Raw genomic sequence first — 23,132 nt, 5'->3', positions numbered from 1 at the left:
TGGAAAGGTTAAGGTTACTTATTCTATTGACCTAGAGGCTTTAGATAAGTAAGCCTACATTGTTGATATCATTAACTACCTCTTTTAAGCAAATTTGGTCGAGACAAAAAGAGTCTTAAAAACTGCAAGTGTGAAGTGGTTTCCCTACAGACTAGAGTCTCACCTCTAATCTATGGTCTTGAGTTCACAGATATTGGGCAGGTGGGTGTGAACGGAAAGGCAGAGAGGGAAATTCTGATACAAACTGGCAATAAGGAGGGGGAAATCTTCTGACTGGGACTAAAGGTTCCTTCTAATTTTTCCTTGATCTGTGCTGACCCTGCCATCGAACTGCCCATGAAGAAGAGGATGAGAAAGGGAAGGAAGTCCTAGCAGCCAGCCAGGAGAAGCTCTGACAGCATGACTGTGTTGGAGCTGTGCTGCCTGGAGGGGGCTGGTCCAGATAGCGTTCTCTCTGGGTTGAATCACTTACTCATTCCACAGGGAACCCAGTGGGGCTTAGCTTCCTCTTGGCATCCTCCCGCAGGGCCCATGCCATTAATATATTTGTTGATGTTTGTTCCTTTATTCATTTATACAAATGAATTTTTACTCACAAGATTAGGATCTGATCTTTTTTTGCTAATTAGGGCTTTATGAAACATTTTTAAAGGGTATTAATTACTCAGCAGGGAGATGTTAAACTTGGTTGTGAATACAAATGGCCAAATTCTGTGCTGGAGTGTGCAGGCCTGACTTTCAGTGGAGAAATGCCATTCACCAAAGTTACAATTCAGCCATCGGGCCGATATTGGGATTGGTGTAGTTTATTGCAGATGCATAATACAGTACGTGGACATTGGCATAAAAATAATCTTAGCATCATATGGCTCAAAATGGACTTGTAATAACTCATGTAGTTAATTTCCCATTCTCGTGATAGGATTTAATTCATGCTTCCTAAAATGTCCCTAATAGTTCGGTAATAGATGGGTATAAAGTCTGGTCTTTGATTGTGATTTCAGCTGCCTGGACGTATTGTTCCCTTGTCTAACTGTTCTTCCAGGAAGGCTTTTCTTTTAGTTAACTTAAAATTTTCCTGCTCCAATTTAAGTCCATTGCTTCTTGTTCCTTCCTCACTGACTAAAGGATAAAGGACTGAGGATAAAAGAGACCTGTCTCCTTTATAACATCCCTTTGGGTAGCTGTAGATAGTGATTACTTCTTTTCTTTCGAATGATTAGGCCCTGTATCTTTCCAAACTTCTTATCATTACTATTACTCTCCTATTAGTCAGTTGCTCAGCTAGCAACAGGGGATGCAACAAGGTGATCTGGTGAACCTGTCCCCTTTCCTTCTGCTTTAGCCTTCAGGACACTTCCCCATTAGGTTTCTCTCTCAGGCATGAGCATCCCAAAAAGATATTTGGCATACATTGCTCACATCCCAAAAGTGCCACCCACTATGAACTGACTAGAATTGTGAATAGGGAAGGTAGTGGAGGGGAAGAGAGACAGACAGACAGAGTGAACAGATTTTACAATAAGAGAGTGGTTCCAGTAGCAAAGCATAGGAGACTGCAGAAAGACTCCGGACTCTGCATTCTATTCCTTGATCTGTCACTTGATCTGCATGTGACCTTGGGGAGTCATAGAATCATTCTGTGCCTCAGTTTCCCCATTTGTAAAATGGGAATAATAATATCTAGTTCATAGCGGTGTTTGAAAAGCATGGAGAGATCCTTAAATAAAGGAGAGTATGCACAGAAAATTATATCCTTAAACCTGCCAAGATATCTTTGCACTGATGCATCGGTGCAAAGTAATAAAGCTGTATAGACTAGACGCATATCAGGGTTAGATGGAGGTGAGAGAGCACGTTCCAGGGGGAGAGAAGGGAAGTACATGGCATGCTATACACTCCACCAATCCCTGGTCAATGGAGTGATCCCTAAATAGTATGAATTTGAGCAGCACTGCGGCTGCTCTGATGTGCAGAATGGGACTGGTTCAGCACCTCCACCAGGACCATGGTCATGGGTGGCATAAGAGTGGTTTAGAGCCAACTTTCCCTCTGCTGAGGATGGTGCCCACAAACATTATTAGCTGGTGGATTTTATATGCAGGGGGAATCGATCACTGACTGTTTTGCATAATTTATATATGCAATAATTATGTTACCATTTTAAAATGCTTGGCTGTAGCATGACATACAATACAGCATACTGTGTGAACTGCATATGGGATTCATGCTGGCATCTGGACAATATCCCTGCACGTGCTGGGGTATTTATAGTAAAGGACTACAGTGGTGGCATACAAATTATCATCTCTCTTTTTATGGGTCATTGCCAGATTTTCTGTGCAGCTAAGACCACTGAATGTATCTTAATAAGTAGGATGAAGGTCAAAGTATCAAATATGTTAGGCACATTTTTCTTGGTTTGCTGAATGTGTGTCAAGTGAACCGTCCTTTATTTAAAAAAAAATGTTCTGGAGCCACTGTTTGATACCTTCCTCAAATGAATACCAATGGGTTACAAATATTTCCTGTCATGAAAGAAAGAATATTCTATTTCTTTGTCTCTGTGTCTATAAAGAAATGGCCTTTTCTTATTTGCTCTTATCACAGCATTAGTAAGTAGTTCAATAATAAACCGTTCTTCTGTTTGATTTCTTTTCTTTTTTCTTTGAATTCAAAGTACTATTTTCTTTCTACAAGGAGAAAGTAGGAAATAAAATACATAATTTTATAATCGAAAGAGCCTTGACTATAAGGCAAGTGTCTTCAGAGGACTTGTCAGACTTTTTAATCATCTGGATGCCTGAAAGACTGATATGATTTAGTTAAAAAGGGGTTTTATTATATAGTCATGATGATCAATGTGTTATAATATTCAGAGAATAAGAGACACTGAGAAAATATTCTGTAGAGTGTATTTTAAGGACATGAAGTACCAAGAGTGTTTTTGTTTCCTTGAAAATTTTGGCTTTTGATCAGCTAATGACCCCAAATTTGCTGTCCAGAGAAGCCCTGAAACATTGTATTAACAATGGTGGGGTTGCATTAGAACTATCACTACATAGGTGCATTCTGGAACCTGCAATTCAAACTGATTGCATATTTTTGCAGGTTTGGTCACCGAAATAGGAAGTGAGGATACTGGGATTTCTGAATGGGAAGGGTGGAAAAATAAACAGCACAGAGTTGTGGAAATGTGGACTCCCACCTCTATGAAGGTCACAGTTTGCAGAGTCCATCACTAAGGCAACAGGTGGGGTGTCCAGTAAGAATGTCTGTCAAGTCACTGACAGATATTATCATCTGTAGAGTGGCTTCTTCTCCCTCTGAGTTTCTCTGGGCTCTCAGAGATTCTGAAGGTCATCCTGGTTTAACAATGAATTCTAGGTGCAGACTCAGTAGGGGACAGATTGGAGAAGAAGACGGCACCGGACAGTGATGATCTGCATTAGAATTTTATGCAGGGAGATAAGAAGAGACCAACCATCTTTAAGTGGAACATTATTCACATTATTTCCAGCAAGAGCAAAATAAAGTATTGATAATATGTGTTCTAGTTTCTGCAGCTAAATGTACAGCTTACCTGTGGAACTGAAGATGTTTGAATTGAAGGTTGTTTGTTCACAATATGCTTTCAGTGCAGCTGGGAATTGTTTGCTACCTAATAAGTCAGTCTTCCTGGAAGGAGAATGCTGGACAGTTGTCATTTTACAAAAGTAATAATGGGATATATTTTCTTCCAAACACTATTGTTGTTCCAGCTACACATGCTGATATCTAAGGTACTGATATGGCCCCCATTACCTCATAATCTTTAATGTGTTTAGCCTCACAATACATCTATGAATTAGGGAAGTATCTATTATCCCAGTATTACAAATGGAAAACAGAGGCACTTAACGGTTAGCTGATTTACCCAAGCTCACACAGGAGCTCTGTGTCAGAGCAGGGAATTGAATGCAGCGCTTCTGAATTCCAGGCTAGCACCCTAACCACTGTTCCCATCCTTCCTTCCTGCTAGAGCCACAGACTCACACACCAGTGAGCTGTCACGTCTAAAGGCGAGACAACTACAAAGTCAAAAAGAAACTTATAAATACACAGTCACAAGGCACTGTGGTGGTGGGAGACCTTAAAAGCCCTGGGCCAATACTCCTCTCACATACAGGTCCTAGGACATCAATTCTAACAGGAGAATGTATCCCCTTGGCTCTCCTGTCGGAGCCGGGCTTACAATTGCACTATGATACTCCACCAGAGAGGGTGCTTTCCAGGGGAGCTGGTGGGAGGATGTTCACTCAATGTGGTTATTCACCACCGCTCCCCAGTGTGATCAGTCCCCATGCCTAACCCATTAAAAAATCTTCCCATAATATCCAGGGTAAGGAGAACCAATCTGTAGAAGTGGCTGCTCCCTCCCTACCATGTGAGAAAGGGGAGATACATTTTTGGAATTCCCTCTGCATACAGATCTTAGAGACATGATGTGGCCCTGGACAATTACTGACTACTTAGTCAGACAGTTATTTATTTATTTATTATTAAGCTGCTTAAAAATCCATACAGATATGCATGTTCCCCTATGTCTATTTACTCTGCAGTTGTAGCATGGGTGGGCATATTTCATGCACATCCTTCCTCTCATTATCATCTCTGGGTTTGTCTGATCTCAGGTTCGTATATGGCATTCCCTGGCCTTGTCTCATATCATCCAACATCATCATCAGCTGAAATTTGGTGATAAGCAGCTTAAAGAATCGGCATGTTTCTCTTCATCTTGTCCTAATATGCTGCTGTGATGCTTGTAGACCAGGTGCCAGCTCACGCCAAGGTCCCTAGGCTTCAAGTGAACACTATCAAATGCATAGCTGGAAACTACTCTGACTTGCCTGTATGTTAGTAATACTAAAATAGGTATTAGACTTGTAATAATGTGTTTAGTTTTTGGACTTTGAAATGCTTGTAAGTGGTGACATGCATTAATCTCACTAATAATATCTGTAACCCATGCTATAAGGCAGTGCTTACGTGTTTGTTCTGTAACTGTAAAACTTTGCTCTGAAACTGTGAATCCAGTCAGGAAGGAAACATCACCAAAAATGTAATACTGGTTTGCACCCACAAGGAGGGGTTATCTCCAGCCCCTCAGGAAGGCCTGTTGAATCCAAATGGGCCATTGTAAAACGTCAAAGAACAAGGACTTCATTGATTGCTCCCGGCAAACCCACAAAGAGGAGCAAGTGATTATTCTGAGGCACAAGACCCTGCAAAGTTATGTAAAGTGAAGAGAATATCCCATAAAAAGAAAGCCCCAGATGGGGAGCCAAGAGCTTTCCTCATAAGTTCTGACCAGGCATCCAAGCACCCTGCTACTCCAGATGCCTTAGAGTCTGCTGCAGTGGAACTGGCTCAACTGCTGTACAGGGCAGGCCAGGAAGAACGTGAGCGCTAGCGACTAATGGTGGAACTGTGGATCAAGGAGACCAAACAAATCCAAGAGGCTGAGGACAGAACCCACCACAGATACATGGAACATATAGCAGCAGTCACAGCCAAGCCTAAAATTGAGGAGAAAGCCCACCAAAGATGCATGGACAGGGCCGGCTCCAGCATTTCTGCCGCCCAAAGCAAAAAAAAAAAGCCGCGATCGGCGGCAGCCGTTCAGCGGCAGGTCCTTCGCTCCTAGAGGGAGTGAGGGACCTGCCGCCCCCGAATTGCCGCAGGTGCCGCCCCTCTCCCTTGGCCGCCCCAAGCACCTGCTTGTTAAGCTGGTGCCTGGAGCCGTCCCTGTGCATGGAACAACTAGAAGCTGAGGAGAGAGCTCACACATTGCAGCTCAGAGTACTGGAGCAGCAAAAGGAGCTTCCTCAGTCAGCAAGTATACTCCCCGCCTCCACACGACACAAGGGAGTGGGAGAAACCTGCCCAATTTATAATGAGACTGGCTGTATAGAAGAGTTCCTATCCACCTTTGAAAGACTATGTGGGATCCACAAGATCCCAGAGGATAAGTGAATGCCTATCCTCTTGACAAGATTAACTGGGAAGGCAAGAGAAGTTTTTAATGATATGGAGGAGGCTGATGCTATGGTGTGTAAAAAGAACGAGGAGTACTTGTGTCACCTTAGGGACTAACAAATTTATTTGGGCATAAGTTTTCATGGGCTAAAACCCACTGAAGTGAGATTTAGCCCACGAAAGCTTATGCCCAAATAAATTTGTTAGTCTCTAAGGTGACACAAGTACTCCTCGTTCTTTTTGCTGATACAGACTAACACTGCTACCACTCTGAAACCTATGGTGTATAAGAAATTTAAAGGAAATGTATTCAAAAGGTTTAAGATTGCCCCGAATCCTATCAATTGAACTATAGAAGTCTTAAAATGTTTGACAATATCATACATGTGCATAAAATGTGCAATTTTATGAGAAAATGAATAATGGGGTCAGGCCTGAAGGTAATTATGAAAAACTGACGAGCTGACGGCCCAGATGCAGTTGTTATGGGTGGTTACAGAGGAGTTGAAGGCAGTCATTTATGACCCAAAAAAACATTCCACAGTTTTGGAGGCTGCCAAATGAATATGAATATTATGAATATTGTTGAATATTGATGAATATTGTTATAATTTTTTGTGTAAAGCAATCATCTATCACAAAGTCCAGCTTCTCTAGGTGGCAAGATAGACTGGAATGCCCAAGGGGACTGTCTGGGACTCCATGGTAAGACTGTTATAATGCTTTAGGAATTCACACTAGTGATTGGGTTCGTGAAATCTACTTATAGAACATACAACCAGTTTAGGGGTTTTGCCCTGCTTCTTGACAGTCTGCCCTGAGGTTTGCACTCACCGTTGTGAGCCACTCCAGACAGTGTGACATTTGTTTGTGAGCCTTTAGATCAAAAGCTGGTTAAACTGGAGTCTTGACAGTGGGAAGACAATAATCTGGATGATGGGATAGATTGCACCCTCAGCAAGTTCATGGCTGACACAAAGTGGGGGGGAGAGGTAGATACACTGGAGGGTAGGGATAGGGTCCAGAGTGACCTAGACAAATTGGAGGATTGGGACAAAATAAATCTGATGAGGTTCAACAAGGACAACTGCAGAGTCCTGTACTTAGGACGGAAGAATCCCATGCACCGCTACAGGCTAGGGATCGATTGGCTAAGCAGCAGTTCTCCAGAAAAGGACTTGGGGATTACAGTGGATGAGAAATTGTATATGAGTCAGCAGTGTCCCCTTCTTGCCAAGAAGGCTAATGGCATATTGGGCTGCATTAGTAGGAGCATTGCCAGCAGATCGAGGGAAGTGTTTATTCCCCTCTATTTGGCACTGGTGAGGCCACATCTGGAGCATTACATCCAGTTTTGGGCCCCCTACTACAGAAAGGATGTGGACAAATTGGAGAGAGTCCAGTGGAGGGCATTGAAAATGATCAGGGGGCTGGGGCACATGACTTACGAGGAGAGGCTGAGGGAACTGGGTTTGTTTAGTCTGCAGACGAGAAGAGTGAGGGTGGATTTGATAGCAGCCTTCAACTACCTGAAGGGGGGTTCCAAAAAGGATGGAGCTCGGCTGTTCTCAGTGGTGGCAGATGACAGAACAAGGAACAGTGGTCTCAAGTTGCAGTGGAGGAGGTATAGGTTGGATATTAGGAAACACTATTTCACTAGGAGGGTGGTGAGGCACTGGAATGGGTTACCTAGGGAGGTGGTGGAATCTCCATCCTTAGAGGTTTTTAAGGCCTGTCTTGACAAAGCCCTGGCTGGGATGATTTAGTTGGTTTTGGTCCTGCTTTGAGTAGGGGGTTGGACTAGATGACCTCCTGAGGTCTCTTCCAACCCTCATCTTCTGTGATTCTATGATAAGCCACTAGATTTGTTTCCAATGGATATATCTGGATAGGGTCTGTAACCCAAATAATGGACACATTGAATTGAATTTTATATTTGTGACAGGAGGCTGGGCAGTTTGAACTGCTTTATTTTATATAAACTAATAGTAAAGATAAATCTACTCCTGTGTGTTCCTAGTCAATTAGATCAGTCTAAAAATTATTAATATTAAATGTTGAGTGTGTTGAGTTGTTTTTTACCGCGAGCAGTTAGTGGACTAGTTAGCATTGGACATTGGTGATTACACGGTTAGGCTTACTTTCTGAGATTATGGGTAAAATTTTCAAAAGTGCTTAAGTGATTTGGGGCTAGGGTTGCCAACTTTCTAATCACACAAACCAAATACCTCTGCCCCGCCCTTGCCCCAAAATTTAAAGGTTTTCAAAAGCGATTAGCTATGTGAGCTCAACTTGAGGCATCTTAATGGAGACTAATTTTCAAAGGCTGGGCTCAACACTCTCTGAAAACCCAGCTCTTTTAATGTATCTCAAATTGGGCACCCCAAAATTAATGCATCTAAAATCACTAGTCACTTTTGAAACTCTTGGCCTAGGATGCTCTTGAAACATGGGTCTTGGGCTCCTAAATCAGTGAGATTCATTTGAAAATTTTACCCTATGTCTTTATTGTTAATAAGTTATTTTCTCTCTCTCTTATATCTACTTTAGACTCCCCCACCCACAAAACATGTACAGCCAGATTGTGCCTATTAGGTACAGAGCAATGTTGGAGATGGTGGGGGACTACACTGCTCCAGTCAGCGTTGTTCCTTCAGCCAACAGCTGTCACTTATGGTCAAATGCTTCCCTGCCGCTATTAGCAGGACTAGTGCAATAGAAGTGACACAAAGGCCAGCAGCCAACTTGTGTTTTCCCCTCCCCCTCTCAAACATGAACAAGCACCCACCGTAATCTGGCCCTTTGGGTAAGAAGAGTATTGTAAATACATATCAATTCATAGCTGGTATCCAGCTTCTTCACCATCTCTTATTGAGGTTAATGAAGATCACTCTGGAGTCAAAGGCTGGCTGATGGCACATAAGACTTTTGCAGATATCCAAATCAGTAACACAATTTAGGCTGGTGTTGCCAGCTAAATATGCTCTATAGTGAGTGCCAGCTAAACATTCTCAGCTAGTGTAAATTGGCATGGCTCTGCTGAAGTCAATGGAGCTATGCTGATATAGCAATTGAGGATCTCCCCCTTAGATTATGGCACAAGTAGGCATTTTATTATATTATACTGTGTCTTTAACTTCTGCTGTCAGGTCACATTTGGGACCAAATCCTGCTCTCCTTACTCATGTGAGTTATCCCATTGACTTCTAGATGAGCAGGATTCAGGCCTCACCGTGCACTTGTTAATAGATATTGCTCTGTAGTTACATTAACTAATTATGTGCCTATGGGTGCCTAACACCCCATTTGGAGTTTCTAAAAAGAGGTCAAGACTGAGGATCTGATCCAGCAAAACTGTTCAAATGTTTAAACAGTTTAAGTTTAAACGTGCAGTAGAAGCTCCTAATACAGAGCTCTGTCATTTTGCTGTGAAGGATTAATGCTGACCCAGTCTAAAGGGCCCATCCTGTATTTTTTTGCTTTTGTTCAGGAACGGCTGGTGCTCTCCGTATTACCTCGATTTGTTGTACTAGAGATGATTAACGACATGACCAATGTGGAAGATGAGCACTTGCAGCACCAGTTCCATAAGATCTATATTCACCGCTATGAGAATGTCAGGTGAGTGAAGGTGCCTATCTTTTATTTTAACAGCTGGATATCAGTTTCAGGGGGAGAAGGGGATTGGGTTTTGTTTTGTATTTTTTTTCTGCCCCTCGATCAATTCAATAATCAGGTATTTGAAATACCAGGAAGTTTTGTTTTTCCTGAACAGATAAGTATTTCAGAGGCTTCTCTAATTTATCAGACTGGTTGGATGCCTTTGCAACAGCTGTTCAAATTGAACACTGCCTTTTTTAGCACATGGGAGCAACACATGGAAATGTTTATTTGTTCATTACTAAACTGTGCCAGAGCTTTATTTGATCCCATTCAGGGACAGCCTCACAAGGTGGAGGTCTGCAAGCTTTGCCAAGAAATGGGTGGGAAGTTCAGCATGAACTTTCCTCCGTATGTTCCCTCTACTCAAGGAGAACATCTTGTTCCCTGCAAGCTAACAAATCATCTGAGAAACTGTGGGGCCCTGTCAAAAGTGTAGGATTACCAAGTGGTTGCCCTGAACTCATATTAGTGGCCCTTCTCTGCAGTGTTCATACAATCAAGCTTCTTCATGACCATTTTCTCCTCCTCCTATTTCTCTCTTTTCTAAGTTGCTCCATCCAGTGGACACAAAACTACAGCTTAGGGATGGTGTGGGAATAGTCCTTGCATGCACTTGCCAGCACTGGGAGTCAGTAAATAACAACCACCGTTCACTTGCACCACAATAGTTAGCTTTCACTCCCAAGGTGTACAGAATCTCTTCCCCTCTTTGGGCTTGCCTATATGGTACTACCATGCACTAAAAGTTCCGCAGTACTCACTGACCCACTGCTGTTTCAAGGTGCAGTAAAAATTGTTGATGCCCGCTACCCAACGGAGCTGGGGATGAGGGGGTTGGGGTGTGGGAGGGGGTCAGGGCTCTGGACTGGGGGTGCAGGCTCTGGGGTGGGGCCATGGATGAGGGGTTTGGGGTGCAGGAAGGGTTTCTGGGTTTGGGGAGACTACCCAACGGAGCTGGGGATGAGGGGGTTGGTGTGTAGGAGGGGGTCAGGGCTCTGGGCTGGGGATGAGGGGTTTGGGTTGCAGGAGGGGCTCCAGGTCTGGGAGGTGGGGTTCTGGGTTGGGGGATGCAGGCTCTGGGGTGAGGCTGGGGATGAGGAGTTTGGGGGTGCAGGATGGGATTCCAGGTTTGGGGGGGCTCAGGGCTGAGGCAGGACTTTGGGGCGCAGGGTTGGGGGGCGGACTTACCTCCAGTGGCTCCCGGTCAGCGGTGCAGCCGGGATGCACCGCGGACCGTGCTGTGCCCCAGAAGTGGCCAGCAGCAGGTCTGGCTCCACGCCCCCCCCCCAGTTCCCATTGGCCGGAAATCCATTGTGCGGAGCCAGTGCTCAGGGTGGAGGCAGCATGTGGAGCCCCATGGCCCTCCTGCCTAGAAGCCGGACCCGCTGCTGGCCGCTTCCATGGCACAGCGTGGTGTCGGAAAAGATAGGCACTAGCCTACATTATCTGGGCAGCACCGCCAATGGGACTTTTAACGTCCCAGTCAGCGGTGCTGACCAGTGCATTTTAAATGAAGCCCCTATATAACTTTGGAAGGGCCGGTTCAACTTTTACAAAGTGTCAAATTTCTGCCACTCCTGTGGCCTTGGCAGCAAGCCACACATATTATTGTATTGGATGTGGCTGAAGGTACCCGGAACCTTTACAAAAGGTTTACACAGCACTAAATAAAAATTTAGTTTTTTGCCCTTTCTCATCCTCTGTTACAGTAACTGTTTGTGTAGAACAATTCAAATAGGAAGCAGATTGTTGTTACTTAGGTAATGCTACCTCCGCCTTTTAAACACTGATAGTAAAGGGTTGTAGGTTTTGAGTTGAAGAATGAAAATATTTCACCTATCTCCCACTTGAAAATGGTTATTGCTTTACAGCAAACCCTGGGTGCTTTAAAACTGTAGACATTAGTCTCTTTCTGCATGAGCTAACAGAGACCTCAACTATTCAATGCTGTCCTTGGTCCTGATTTTTTTTTTTAAGAAAACTTTTTATTAAGGCAAAGTTGCAATAAAACATTATTATAGTACATCACACATCACTAATTCAGTATCTGTAAATATTCAAAGAACCTGGCTAAAGATTCTGGCTTGCCAGCTGGGGAGTAGAGTGACCACTTTTTCAAAAGGCAAAAGCAGGACATATGCGTGAACCCCACCCCCTCTGTGGCCCGCCCCTGCCGCCTCCTCTTCCCCCGAGTCCCTGCCCCCTACGCCTCCTCTTCCTCCCAAGCCCCCGCCCCTGAAGCTGGAGCCGGACAGAGATAAGAGCTGCCAAAGGAGCCTGGGCCACTTCATCTGCCCTGGACAGTGGGCTGGGATGCCTGAGAGGAGCCCCCGGCCCATGTCCCTGCCCCCTGGGGTGTGCCACCCAGGGCAGGGGGAGGATCCAGGGCTCCCCACAGCAGCCTGGGCTCCCTGGGCAGCTCTTACTACTGCCCGGCTCCGGCTTCTGGCCTGGCCAAGGGGTGGGGCATTGGGGGAGAGAGGAGGAGAAGGGGGCGGAGCCTCACACGAGGGGGGGGCTAAGGCCCAACTCAGCTCCCCTCACCTCCACTGGGAAGAGACTCTTAGCCTTGGCCAGGCACGGAGCAGTGCTGCAGGAAATCTGGGACAAATGCTGTCCCAGAGTCATTCAGCGCAGGATTGGGACTTGACCTCTGCATTTCAGGACCATCCCACCCAATTCAGGATGGGTAGTCATCCTACTTGGGAGCCCTCCTCTTCTGAGTACATTTGAAAGGGTGACCAATTCTCTAAATACTTATTCTCTTTTGGGCACTTCTCTTGCATACATACTTGGTGTGAAAGCTTTTCCATTACAAGGACAGCCCATATTTTACTGCCCCACAATTCCACAGGAGAAGGGCTCACGTTTTTCCAATAATGTGCAATACAAAATCTAGCTGCTAACTATAAAAAGAAATTAATTTGTTATTCTGTTGAAAGTGTGTATCCTTTACTGGAGCATTAAGTAAGCAGGTCAGGGGATCTCTAGGACGCTGGCATTCTGTCATAAGATGAATCTCTTTAATAATTTCCTGCCAAAACCATTTATTTCCTAGACATAGCTACCACGTGTGCAAGTATGTTCCTCTTTTCCTGCAACCCATTCAACAGAGTGCCTCCCCATGCGGAGCTCCAACAACCATTGAAGTCAGGGAGATGTTCAGGTGCTCAGTATCTCTGAAATTAGATGCCTATGGGTTTTTCCCTGAAATATGTAGTAACAATATCATGATGATCAGGAACAAAAATGTTAGATTTTTAAATATTTCAATATATTTTAGGTCAATTTCTAATATTCATTCCTGTTTGATTACTTATGTTCCACCCCCCCCCCTCATTTTTTTTTTTTTTAGAACCTACTAGGAAAAGTCCTTCTTTAGATTTCCAGCCTCTTAGTAACCTTCATCCAATTTCTTCAGTAGCTTTGGCATCTAGGGAGGCAGTGAATTATCCTTAGCCACATTTTACCTTCTTCCTGATCATCATCTGATTTTTGCATCAGTCAGGATGTAGCATTTAGTTATTCAACAAACATTCTGAATCTCTTCAGCTGGGTTACTTTTTGCTAAATCTCAAGCTGCACCATGGATTGTTATTTTACTATAAAGTTTTAATGAAGTCTGCTTCAAATTATTTGCCGTCCTGGGCCAAGTTGAAACACTCCATGTTGAATTTTACTTTCTTCTCCAAACAAATCCTTGCTTCCCTTGTCTTTTGTTTCCGTCTTCCAAATTCTATGCTTTGGCATACTTAGATCAGAAATTGGAGGGAAATTCTTATTCTGCATCTAAGGCCATATTTATCCGTACAACGCTGCAGCGGCACAGCTGTACTGATGGAGCTGCGCCGCTGCAGCGAATCTGGTGAAGACGCTCTATGCCGATGGGAGAAAGCTGTTGGCATAATAAAACCACCTCTGTGAGTGGCAGAAGCTATGTCAGCAGGAGAAGCACCGTGCACAGGAGCACTTATGTTGGTGTAACTTATGTTGATCCGGGGGTGGTTTTTTCAAACCCCTGAGTGACATAAGTTATGCCGACATAGGTTGTAGTGTAGACATAGCCTTAGATACAACAGACTATTTGGGCAAGTGTGTCTGTATGTGCTTAAGGACTGTTAAAGCCTTTTCCCTCCCCGCACACTTAAATTTAAGGTGGTTGTTGTAGGAATAGAGGACAGGGGTCCATCCCTTTTTGCTCTGTCCTTATCTGGTTGCTGAAATGGCTCTTTGGGCTGTTGGCTGCTGAGCACATATTAGAGCAGGGCTGACAGCCCCAGCATTGGAGAGTCATAAAGTAACCTATGTTCCCCCAGGTGAGTCTAGCACTGAGCTAGACCTGAAGCCCTGCCTCAAAGAATGAAGTGTGTCAAGCTGTCACTGCGTCCCCAGAAAGAAAGGCAGTGTACACAGACAAGTTCCAGTCTATATAGTGAGGAACAGAGTCAACTAGTGGCTGAAGACTGGAAGTCAGACTTCTGGGTTTCTGTCTATCAACTTATATGGCCCTCATCACCATAGCATCTGAGCACCTCATGATCATTAATGGATTTTATCCTCACAGCACCTCTATGGGCCACACAGGAAGTCTGTGGCTGACCGAAGTGTTGGCCCCAGGTCTCCCAAGTCCCAGTGTAGTGCTCTATCCATTAGATCATTCTCTGTACCCTCCGTTCCCAGCTCTGCCACGCTAACTTGCTGCATAACCTTGGACACGTCACTTAGGCCCCAGTGCTCGAAGGTATTTAAGTGCCTAATTCCCATTGATTTCAATGGGCGTTAGACACCTAACTATCTTTGAGGATCTGGGCTTTAACCCCCTTGTGTCTCTGTCTCCTCACTCATAAAATGGGATAATTATGCTAAATATAAAGGTTTAGTTAGTGCTTTATAAGTGATATGAGATCCTCTGATGAAAGGGCCTATAGAAACACAAAGTAGGAAAATTACTATAGCATTCTTTTATGAAGCAGTTTTTTAGTACTTTTGTGCTCATATTTTAGTACTTTTAATACTAGTTCTTTGTACTGCAAATAGTCCAGTGAGTAAGGGCCATAGCAAAGACAGAATAACTTTAAAATGTACCTTCCCTGTGTCTGAGCTAATGAATTTCCCACTCTCCTTAAATTACACCCTGGCCAGACATTGGCTATTTGCCTCTTGCTTTTTCACATATGCTGAGTCCATACTAATTACTATACACAGGATTACTGTTTGTATTTATCATGCCAATTACTGGCAGAAATGGACTGAAATATTAATATCCTTTCCCTTTCTTTGTTTAGCATTCTTTTTGCAGATGTTAAAGGTTTCACCAACCTCTCCACAACCTTGTCAGCACAAGAGCTGGTCCGAATGCTGAATGAACTCTTTGCCAGATTTGATCGACTAGCACACGTGAGTTAAATGCAGTTCATTTTCAAAGGGGCGTGATGTTACATCTACAATTCCTCACCCGCTGAGATTGGACATAGCCACTAGGGATGGGTGAAGCTCCAAAGGTCTGCAGTTAGGTTTCAGTTCAGATAAGCATCCAAAAGTTCATATGCTCATCTGAACCTCATGTGTTTGCAAAACTAGGCTGAGAATCTCATGAGAGCAGGCTTTCTTACAAGATGTCTAGAGAGTCATCTCCTTCTGTTCCAAGATGAAAACTGGAAGGGAAATCGACTGATCTGAACATTTTAAAAAACTCAAAGATTTATTTAGAGTTTGATTCTAAGAGTTGGGCAAAGGTTCAAAGATTTATTATTGTCACTGGCCTTTCTTTGCCCAGCCATCATATTCACCAAGTATTGTTACTTCGGGTCACATTTTGATTCCCTTGTTCATGTTAGATAATACCTAACTCCACATATAATCCCATTGGAGACAATGGCGTGACTTGTGGAATTAGGTGCTTGTGACGGGTTGGATCACAGAAACCCCCGTGGGTACTGCCAACTGATATGCCAAGACTACTTCTGCCCCTGCTTTCCCTGCCAGCTTGGGACTCTAGCACCTTGTCTTGTTGAGCCAGACACGCCAGTCTGCTCCAATACAGACCCAGGGTCTGAACCACGTACCCCAAAGCTGCAGACTTAACTGAAAGCAGCTTACAGAAGTGTTCCTGTCTTTAACACTCAGATGCCCAACTTCCAATGGGGTCCAAACCCCAAATAAATCCATTTTACCCTGTATAAAGCCTATACAGGGTAAACTCATAAATTGTTCACCCTCTATAACACTGATAGAGAGATATGCACAGATGTTTGCCCTCCCCCACCCCAGGTATTAATACATACTCTGGATCAATTAATAAGTAAAAAGTGATTTTATTAAATACAGATTCATAGATTCATAGATTCATAGATTATAGGACTGGAAGGGACCTCGAGAGGTCATCGAGTCCAGTCCCCTGCCCGCATGGCAGGACCAAATACTGTCTAGACCATCCCTGATAGACATTTATCTAACCTACTCTTAAATATCTCCAGAGACGGAGATTCCACAACCTCCCTAGGCAATTTGTTCCAGTGTTTAACCACCCTGACAGTTAGGAACTTTTTCCTAATGTCCAACCTAGACCTCCCTTGCTGCAGTTTAAACCCATTGTTTCTGGTTCTATCCTTAGAGGCTAAGGTGAACAAGTTCTCTCCCTCCTCCTTATGACACCCTTTTAGATACCTGAAAACTGCTATCATGTCCCCTCTCAGTCTTCTCTTTTCCAAACTAAACAAACCCAATTCTTTCAGCCTTCCTTCATAGGTCATGTTCTCAAGACCTTTAATCATTCTTGTTGCTCTTCTTTGGACCCTTTCCAATTTCTCCACATCTTTTTTAAAATGCGGCGCCCAGAACTGGACACAATACTCCAGCTGAGGCCTAACCAGAGCAGAGTAGAGCGGAAGAATGACTTCTCGTGTCTTGCTCACAACACACCCGTTAATACATCCCAGAATCATGTTTGCTTTTTTTTGCAACAGCATCACACTGTTGACTCATATTTAGCTTGTGGTCCACTATAACCCCTAGATCCCTAAGTGGTTCCAAGTAGTAACAGACAGAACAAAGTGAATTACCAAGTAAAATAAAATAAAACACACAAATCTAAGCCTAATACAGTAATAAAACTGAATACAGATAAAAATCTCACCCTCAGAGATGTTTCGATGCGTTTCTTTCACCGACTCGATGCCTTCCTAGTCTGGGTACAATCCTTTCCCCTGGTACAGCCCTTGTTCCAGCTCAGGAGGTAGCTAGGGGATTCCTCATGATGGCTGCTCACCTTTGTTCTGTTCCACCCACTTATATATTTTTTGCATAAGGCGGGAATCCTTTGTCCCTCTGGGTCCCCTCCTTCCCTTCTCAATGGAAAAACACCAGGTTAAAGATGGATTCCAGTTCAGGTGACATGATCACATGTCACTGTAAGACTTCATTACCCACTTGCCAGCACACACGTACACAGGAAGACTTACAAGTAAAACAGAGCCAGCTACAGACAATTGTCCTGGTTGATCGGCGCCATCAAGATTCCAAACCACCATTAATGGCCCACACTTTGCATAATTACAATAGGGCCCTCAGAGTTATATTTCATATTTCTAGTTTCAGATACATTTATACATTTATACAAATAGGATGACCACACTCAGTAGATTATAAGCTTTGTAATGGTACCTTACAAGAGACCTTTTGCATGAAGCATATTCCAGTTACATTATATTCACACTCGTTAGCGTATTTTAATAAAATCCTATAGAGTGCAAGGTCACAGTGCTATTCAACATGAGCAAACTAGGGCCTGCCCTCCTAGCTCACCAATGGGAATTCTTGCAGAGAAAGGTGCTGAGTGGCAGAATCTCGCCTATTATAAACTCTGTTGGGAGGGTTCCCCTATTTTCTGCTTTTCAACGGGCTTCTGGTACAGCGACATTACTAACATTATGGTCTGTCTCAAAGACTTTTAATAAGGTCCCTCGTTAGTTTCCTGTGCATTGTGCTTATTCAGGAGACAGGTGTGCATCTCCTAACACTGATGCAATCCTCAGCATGGGCTCTTTGCTTGCACATCAAGGTCAAGAAAAGTAAGACTCTATTACTCAATTACTGAGTGTAATTTCTGAGCCAACCTTTGCCCTCTGGAAAGGAAATGTACTTTCTCAAGTGTATATTAATGCTTTGGCCCATTACCAGGGCAATAGCATATTGCCAGTGCATTAAGATCTACTTACAATATTTGTTTTGCAGACAAACAAAAAATGCCCACTCTCTGGCTGTGCGGTGCTGATTTGTACTGCCAAAGCAAGCTAAGTGAAAGGAGCTAAATTGGTTTTGTCTTTGATGCAGGTTAAACACTCACAATTGCTTCTTTATCACTTAGTGAAAGTAAATTGTCAGGTGGGGAAAAGTGTAACACACAAATTAATTAAATTTGATGTAATATAAAGGCATTTTAAAACATAACATTTTTTCACAAATGTATTAAATGCATTTCTTTTACAATTTCATATTTGCCCAATATGCCAGGAACAGTCTCCATCCTCATGTGCATAGATTTCTTCTTTTTAATTTCTTCTTAAACCATATTTAATCCACAATGCCTTTGTATCCAGGTATCTGGCCTCCATCGCTATTGTGTCTGACAAAAATTAATTAATTTATCCTCACATGACCACTGTCAAGTAGGGAAATGGTTTAATCCCAATTTTACAGATTGGGAAGCTGAGGCACAGAGCATAACTGCTTCTCATCTCACCTGAGGTCAATCAAAAATAGCTCCATTGAAGCCACTGGGGCAAATTGGAGGATAAGTAAGCCCGGAGAGGTTAAACGACTTGCCCGATGTCACACAGGATGCAATAACAGAACAGGGAGTAGAGTCATTGTCTGAGATTTTCAAAATTAGGTGCCTAAAGTTTCAGCTTCTGGGTCCACATCTAGGCACCAAAATGGATAGCGTGATTTCCAAAGTGACCTGCACAGCTGCATAGACCTACTCTGATTGGCGCTACGGGAGCAGAGGGGAAGAGCAAGGACTCTGTGCCCAGTCTGTCCTGCCTTCTGTAGCTAAGTGGGCAGAGAGAGGACAGCGAAGGATAGGAAGAGCTGGACAGGCAAGAGGGAGGAGGTGGGCTTCACTCTGAAAACACAGTTTATTTTCCAGGTCAGAGGACAGCCAGAATTCCTTCCTAGGGCAGCATGCTTCCCTTTCACAGAGGGCTGAGCCTAAAAGATTCTTTGGGGCAGGGGTCATCTTTGAGTTGAGGATTTGTACAGTGCCTAGCACAATGGGGTCATGGTCCATGACTAGGACTCCTAGGTGCTACAGTAATGCAAATAATAAGCTCAATCTAACCTTTAGTGTCAGGAATCGACTCCTAGTTATACCTCCTCAGACAAGCCTTAATAATTGCTCTCTCCATGGTGCTAACGTCCTTCAGATATCCATAGATGATTATGTTCTCCAGGAGCCACCTCTTAGCCAAGCTATAGGTAATTAGCTCCTTCAGTCTAAGTCAATTCAAGAACTCCAGTATTATTTTTGTTGCTTGTTCTCTGAACTCTCTCACACTGTCAATTTTCTTGATAGGGAGTTGCCCAGTACTGAATTACAGGTTCATTTGCATCAGCATTGTCAGGAGAAGGGCTATTGTCTCCCCACTCTATAGCATGAAGTTCTTCCCATTCAACTCCAGACCAGTACTGCATTGACTTCATGTCTATTTGATAATCGACTTTACTCAATGTGGGTCCAGACTGAGCCATATATCTGCCAATCATAATCTCATTGTAGATTAAGGGTAAACCAAAGACTCCCATTGACTTCCATGGGCTTTTGGTGTAGGATGGTCCAAAAACAGCTAAGTGATGAAGAGCACAAGTCCCTTTGACTTTCAATGAGATATGCCCCTAAGTCACTGGGGCACTTTTGAAAATCCTGGCCCTAAATATGGTATAACCACATCTCTGTCATTCATGAATTCCTGTTCCCACATGCCATAAAAAGTGTTGTAGTGAGGTGGATGCATACTTATTACAAAATTTAAACAAAAAAAACAGATTCTGTAAAATATACCAGGGCAAATTCTGTTGTCAGTTATATCAGTATAATTCTACTGACCTCTTTGGAGTTTGTGAGGATAGTTAACATTGATTAAGTATGTAGCTAGCTTGTTACCTCCATGAGGTTTCTCACTCCTCTTTGGACCTGTGTTTCTTAGCTATGGTATAGACTGAAGAATGAATTTAAATGTAATAGATTTTAAGGCTTGAAGGGATTGTTAGATCACCTAGTCTGACCTCCTGTATAACTCAGGCCATATAATTTCATCCAGTCACTCCTATATTGAGCCCAACAACTTGTGTTTGACTGAAGCATAACTTCCAGCAAGGCATCTAGTCTTGATTTGAAAACTTCAAGATGGAGAATTCACCACTTCCCATGGTAGTTTGTTCCAATAGTTAATCACCCTCACTGTTATGCCTTATTTCTAATTTGAATTTGTCTGGCTTTAACATCTAGCCATTGGTTCTTGTTATTTCTTTCTTCATTAATGAGTCCTTTAGTACCCACTCTTTTCTTCCTGTGAAGATACTTATACACTGTAATCAAGTCACTTCTCAGTCTTCTTCTTGATAAACTAAACACAATGAGCTGTTTAAGTCTCTCATTGTAAGAATCCGGTCCTTGAATCATTTTGATGGCTCGTCACTGCACTCTGCAATTTTTCATCATCCTTTTTACAATGGGCACACCAGAACTATATTCAGTACTCCAGTATTGGTCCTACCTGTGCCATAAACAGAAATAAAATCATTTCCCTACTCCTATTCACTACTCCTCTGTTTATACATCCAAGGTTGCATTTGTCATTTTTGCCGCAGCATTGCACAGCGGGTTCATGTTCAGTTGTTTGCTCAGTATGATTGCTAGATCCTTTTCAAAATCACTGCATTCTTTATTCCTAGATGTATGACCTTGCATTTGGCTATATCAACATGCATTTTGTTTGAATGGGTCCTGCCTATCAAGAGATCCAGATCTGTATGACTGCCCTCTCCACAGCATTATACACCACTCTGCCGATCTGTGTGTCATCCGTAAATTTTATCAGCAGTGAATTTATATTTACTTCCAGCTCATTGCTTAAAGTATTGGATAACATTGGGCCTGGAACTGATCTCTGTAGAACCCCACCAAAACCACCCCCATTTAAGGATGATTTACCATTGACAACTATTTTGAGATCTGTTAATTAGCCAGTTCTTAGTCCATTTAAGATGTGCTTTATGGATCACACCTCTATGTAAAATAGACAGCATTGTTCAAACAATTTGCAATACACTCTGTGCTCAGATTGGCTTGACAATGACTCTTCCTCAAATGAAGAGGTCTGTTACAGAAAGCTTTAGATAACTTTACATTTTTATATCATTTCTTTAATTTTAATTGACACCTTATAAATTCATATTTACTCAATAACAGTATACATTTATAATACTGTGTCAAATAGCAACTTGATCTGCTGAATCACTTTTATGGACTTATAGGTATAAAGCTGATAATATGAAAAAGGAAGTTACTTCACAATTTAGCAAGTTTCTGGTTAGTTTAGCTAACTAGCTGTGTCTTTTAGTCTGATTCGTCTATATGGAACACAGAAGCAGCATCTGCTGTTTGACATTTTTGAAAGGCTTAGGCCTGAGTTATGCCAATGATTCTGGACTATGTGGATGTATATGACTATTACTATTATTAACAAATTCCATATTGTCTTTGTTGTCACTACAAGCTGTACTGAATTAATAGCAGGTATCAGCCCACCATTTGTTTAGAAGAAAAATATAATAGCACGTTATATATAGCTACTTCTCTCTCTCCTACTCTTTCTCCAACATTTGCAAAAGATTTATGATTAATAAAGACCCAAGTGGCAACTGGAAAGAAAGCAAAACAAATTGGCTTAAAACACAGCTGAAGAAATGCGTTCTTCAAATATCAATCCACTGGTACAGAAGCTTCATTAATATTTCTTTTTTCCTCAGGCAGAAATTCTGAGGAGGGAAAAAAATGATTGATTGCATTTTGAGGATGTGTACGGCTAAGAAAGTTCCAGCTTCGATGAAGCAATAGCTATATTTGCTATTTATTTTTCTCTCCCCATCTCAGAAAAGCTATTATCTGACCTAAAAGATTAAATTGCTTGCCATATGTCTCTGCCCCTGTAGTCTGTGTGTAGATGCAGTTTTAGATATAAAAAACTAAAGAGAAATGACCAGATCCTCAATTGGTGTAAATAGTTGTAGTTTTGAAGGCTTCTATTACACCAGCTGGCTATCGAGTTCACTGTCATTAAGAATGAAAGATGAGCTCAAACCACAAAATTCAGATCTGAATCCAGATTTCTCTCTCTCTCTCTCTCTGTCTCTCTGTCTCTCTCTCTCTCTCTCTCACACACACACACACACAGAGTCACACTCACACAGATTCCCATGTGTTCAGATGCTGGGTTTGAGTTTGGACCCATCCCTAATAAGAACTAAGTATGTTCCCATTGATAAGAAACATTAAAGTATTATCATGAAAGATCACCATGCATAGGTTTTATGTAAGAGCAGATCTCCTAAAGGAGAAGAGCAAGTTTTATGGCCTTCGTCTCGTCCGTTTGAGATCTCATCAGCTCTCCTGTGCTAATCGGGTGGAATCTGCTCCTTACTTGGATGGGAGTTCTCCATGGAAACCTCAGCTATAGGTTGATGACCTTAATGAGTTAGTAAGTGGCATTCTTCCCTTTGATCCAGTGTGATGCTACTGGAGGTAATATATTTCATATGCAGTGTAAAATAGAGGTCCTGGGCACTTGTGGTTATTAAAGGTCCCATGACACTTTTTGCAAAAGGTTGTTGGAGTCCTGGTCAAATTCCATTTTGGGTAATGACAATCTTCTTAAAATTCCTTGTGTAGTTTCACCCGGATACAGTATTCTTCACTTCCTCATCTAACCTATCTTGTGTGTAGCATTGCAGTGCCCTACTAATCAGTTTCTGTGTTCCAGCCAGTGGTGGCTGCATTTTGTTCTGTGGTGAATCCTTGTATATGTAGTTGGTGTAGAGTATTCTGGAATCTCTGGTTGAAAGGGACCATTTAAACGTCATATATACATGTAAATAAGGGAGTACAATTCAACATCATACAGTAACATGTTAGATTAATGGTATGTTGTACCAAGAGGGAGAATTAATTGGACTGCTAATGTACATGTCAGTGACATTTAACTAAGCATTTCATTCACCGTTCTGTAGATATATAATGACAATTTTAGAAAACCTTTCGTTTCTATAACTTTTCTTTGAAGTCGTGCATTCTTAAAGGTCATTCTGGAGGGGGGGTTTTCCGACAGTGTCCAATACTTAATTATCCACTACAAAAGCTCTCTAGAACCATTTTCATTTCATATAGTTATAGC

At 42.6% G+C, this 23,132-nt stretch overlaps 1 protein-coding gene across 2 annotated transcripts in view; it reads left to right on the top strand.

The window, feature by feature from the left end:
• The window catches only part of ADCY8 (adenylate cyclase 8), a 179,006-nt gene that overhangs the window by 69,236 nt on the left and 86,638 nt on the right, over positions 1–23,132 (top strand). For both annotated transcript variants that reach the window (XM_065586151.1, XM_065586150.1), the window contains exons 3-4: positions 9,509–9,639; positions 14,967–15,078. In XM_065586151.1, coding sequence (XP_065442223.1) covers positions 9,509–9,639; positions 14,967–15,078 — 243 coding nt within the window. The remainder of the gene's footprint in view (positions 1–9,508; positions 9,640–14,966; positions 15,079–23,132) is intronic.

Source organism: Chrysemys picta, chromosome 2 (genome assembly GCF_011386835.1).
Source record: "Chrysemys picta bellii isolate R12L10 chromosome 2, ASM1138683v2, whole genome shotgun sequence".
NCBI classification, from domain to species: Eukaryota; Metazoa; Chordata; order Testudines; family Emydidae; genus Chrysemys; species Chrysemys picta.
This window is presented reverse-complemented; position numbering and strand designations above follow the sequence as displayed.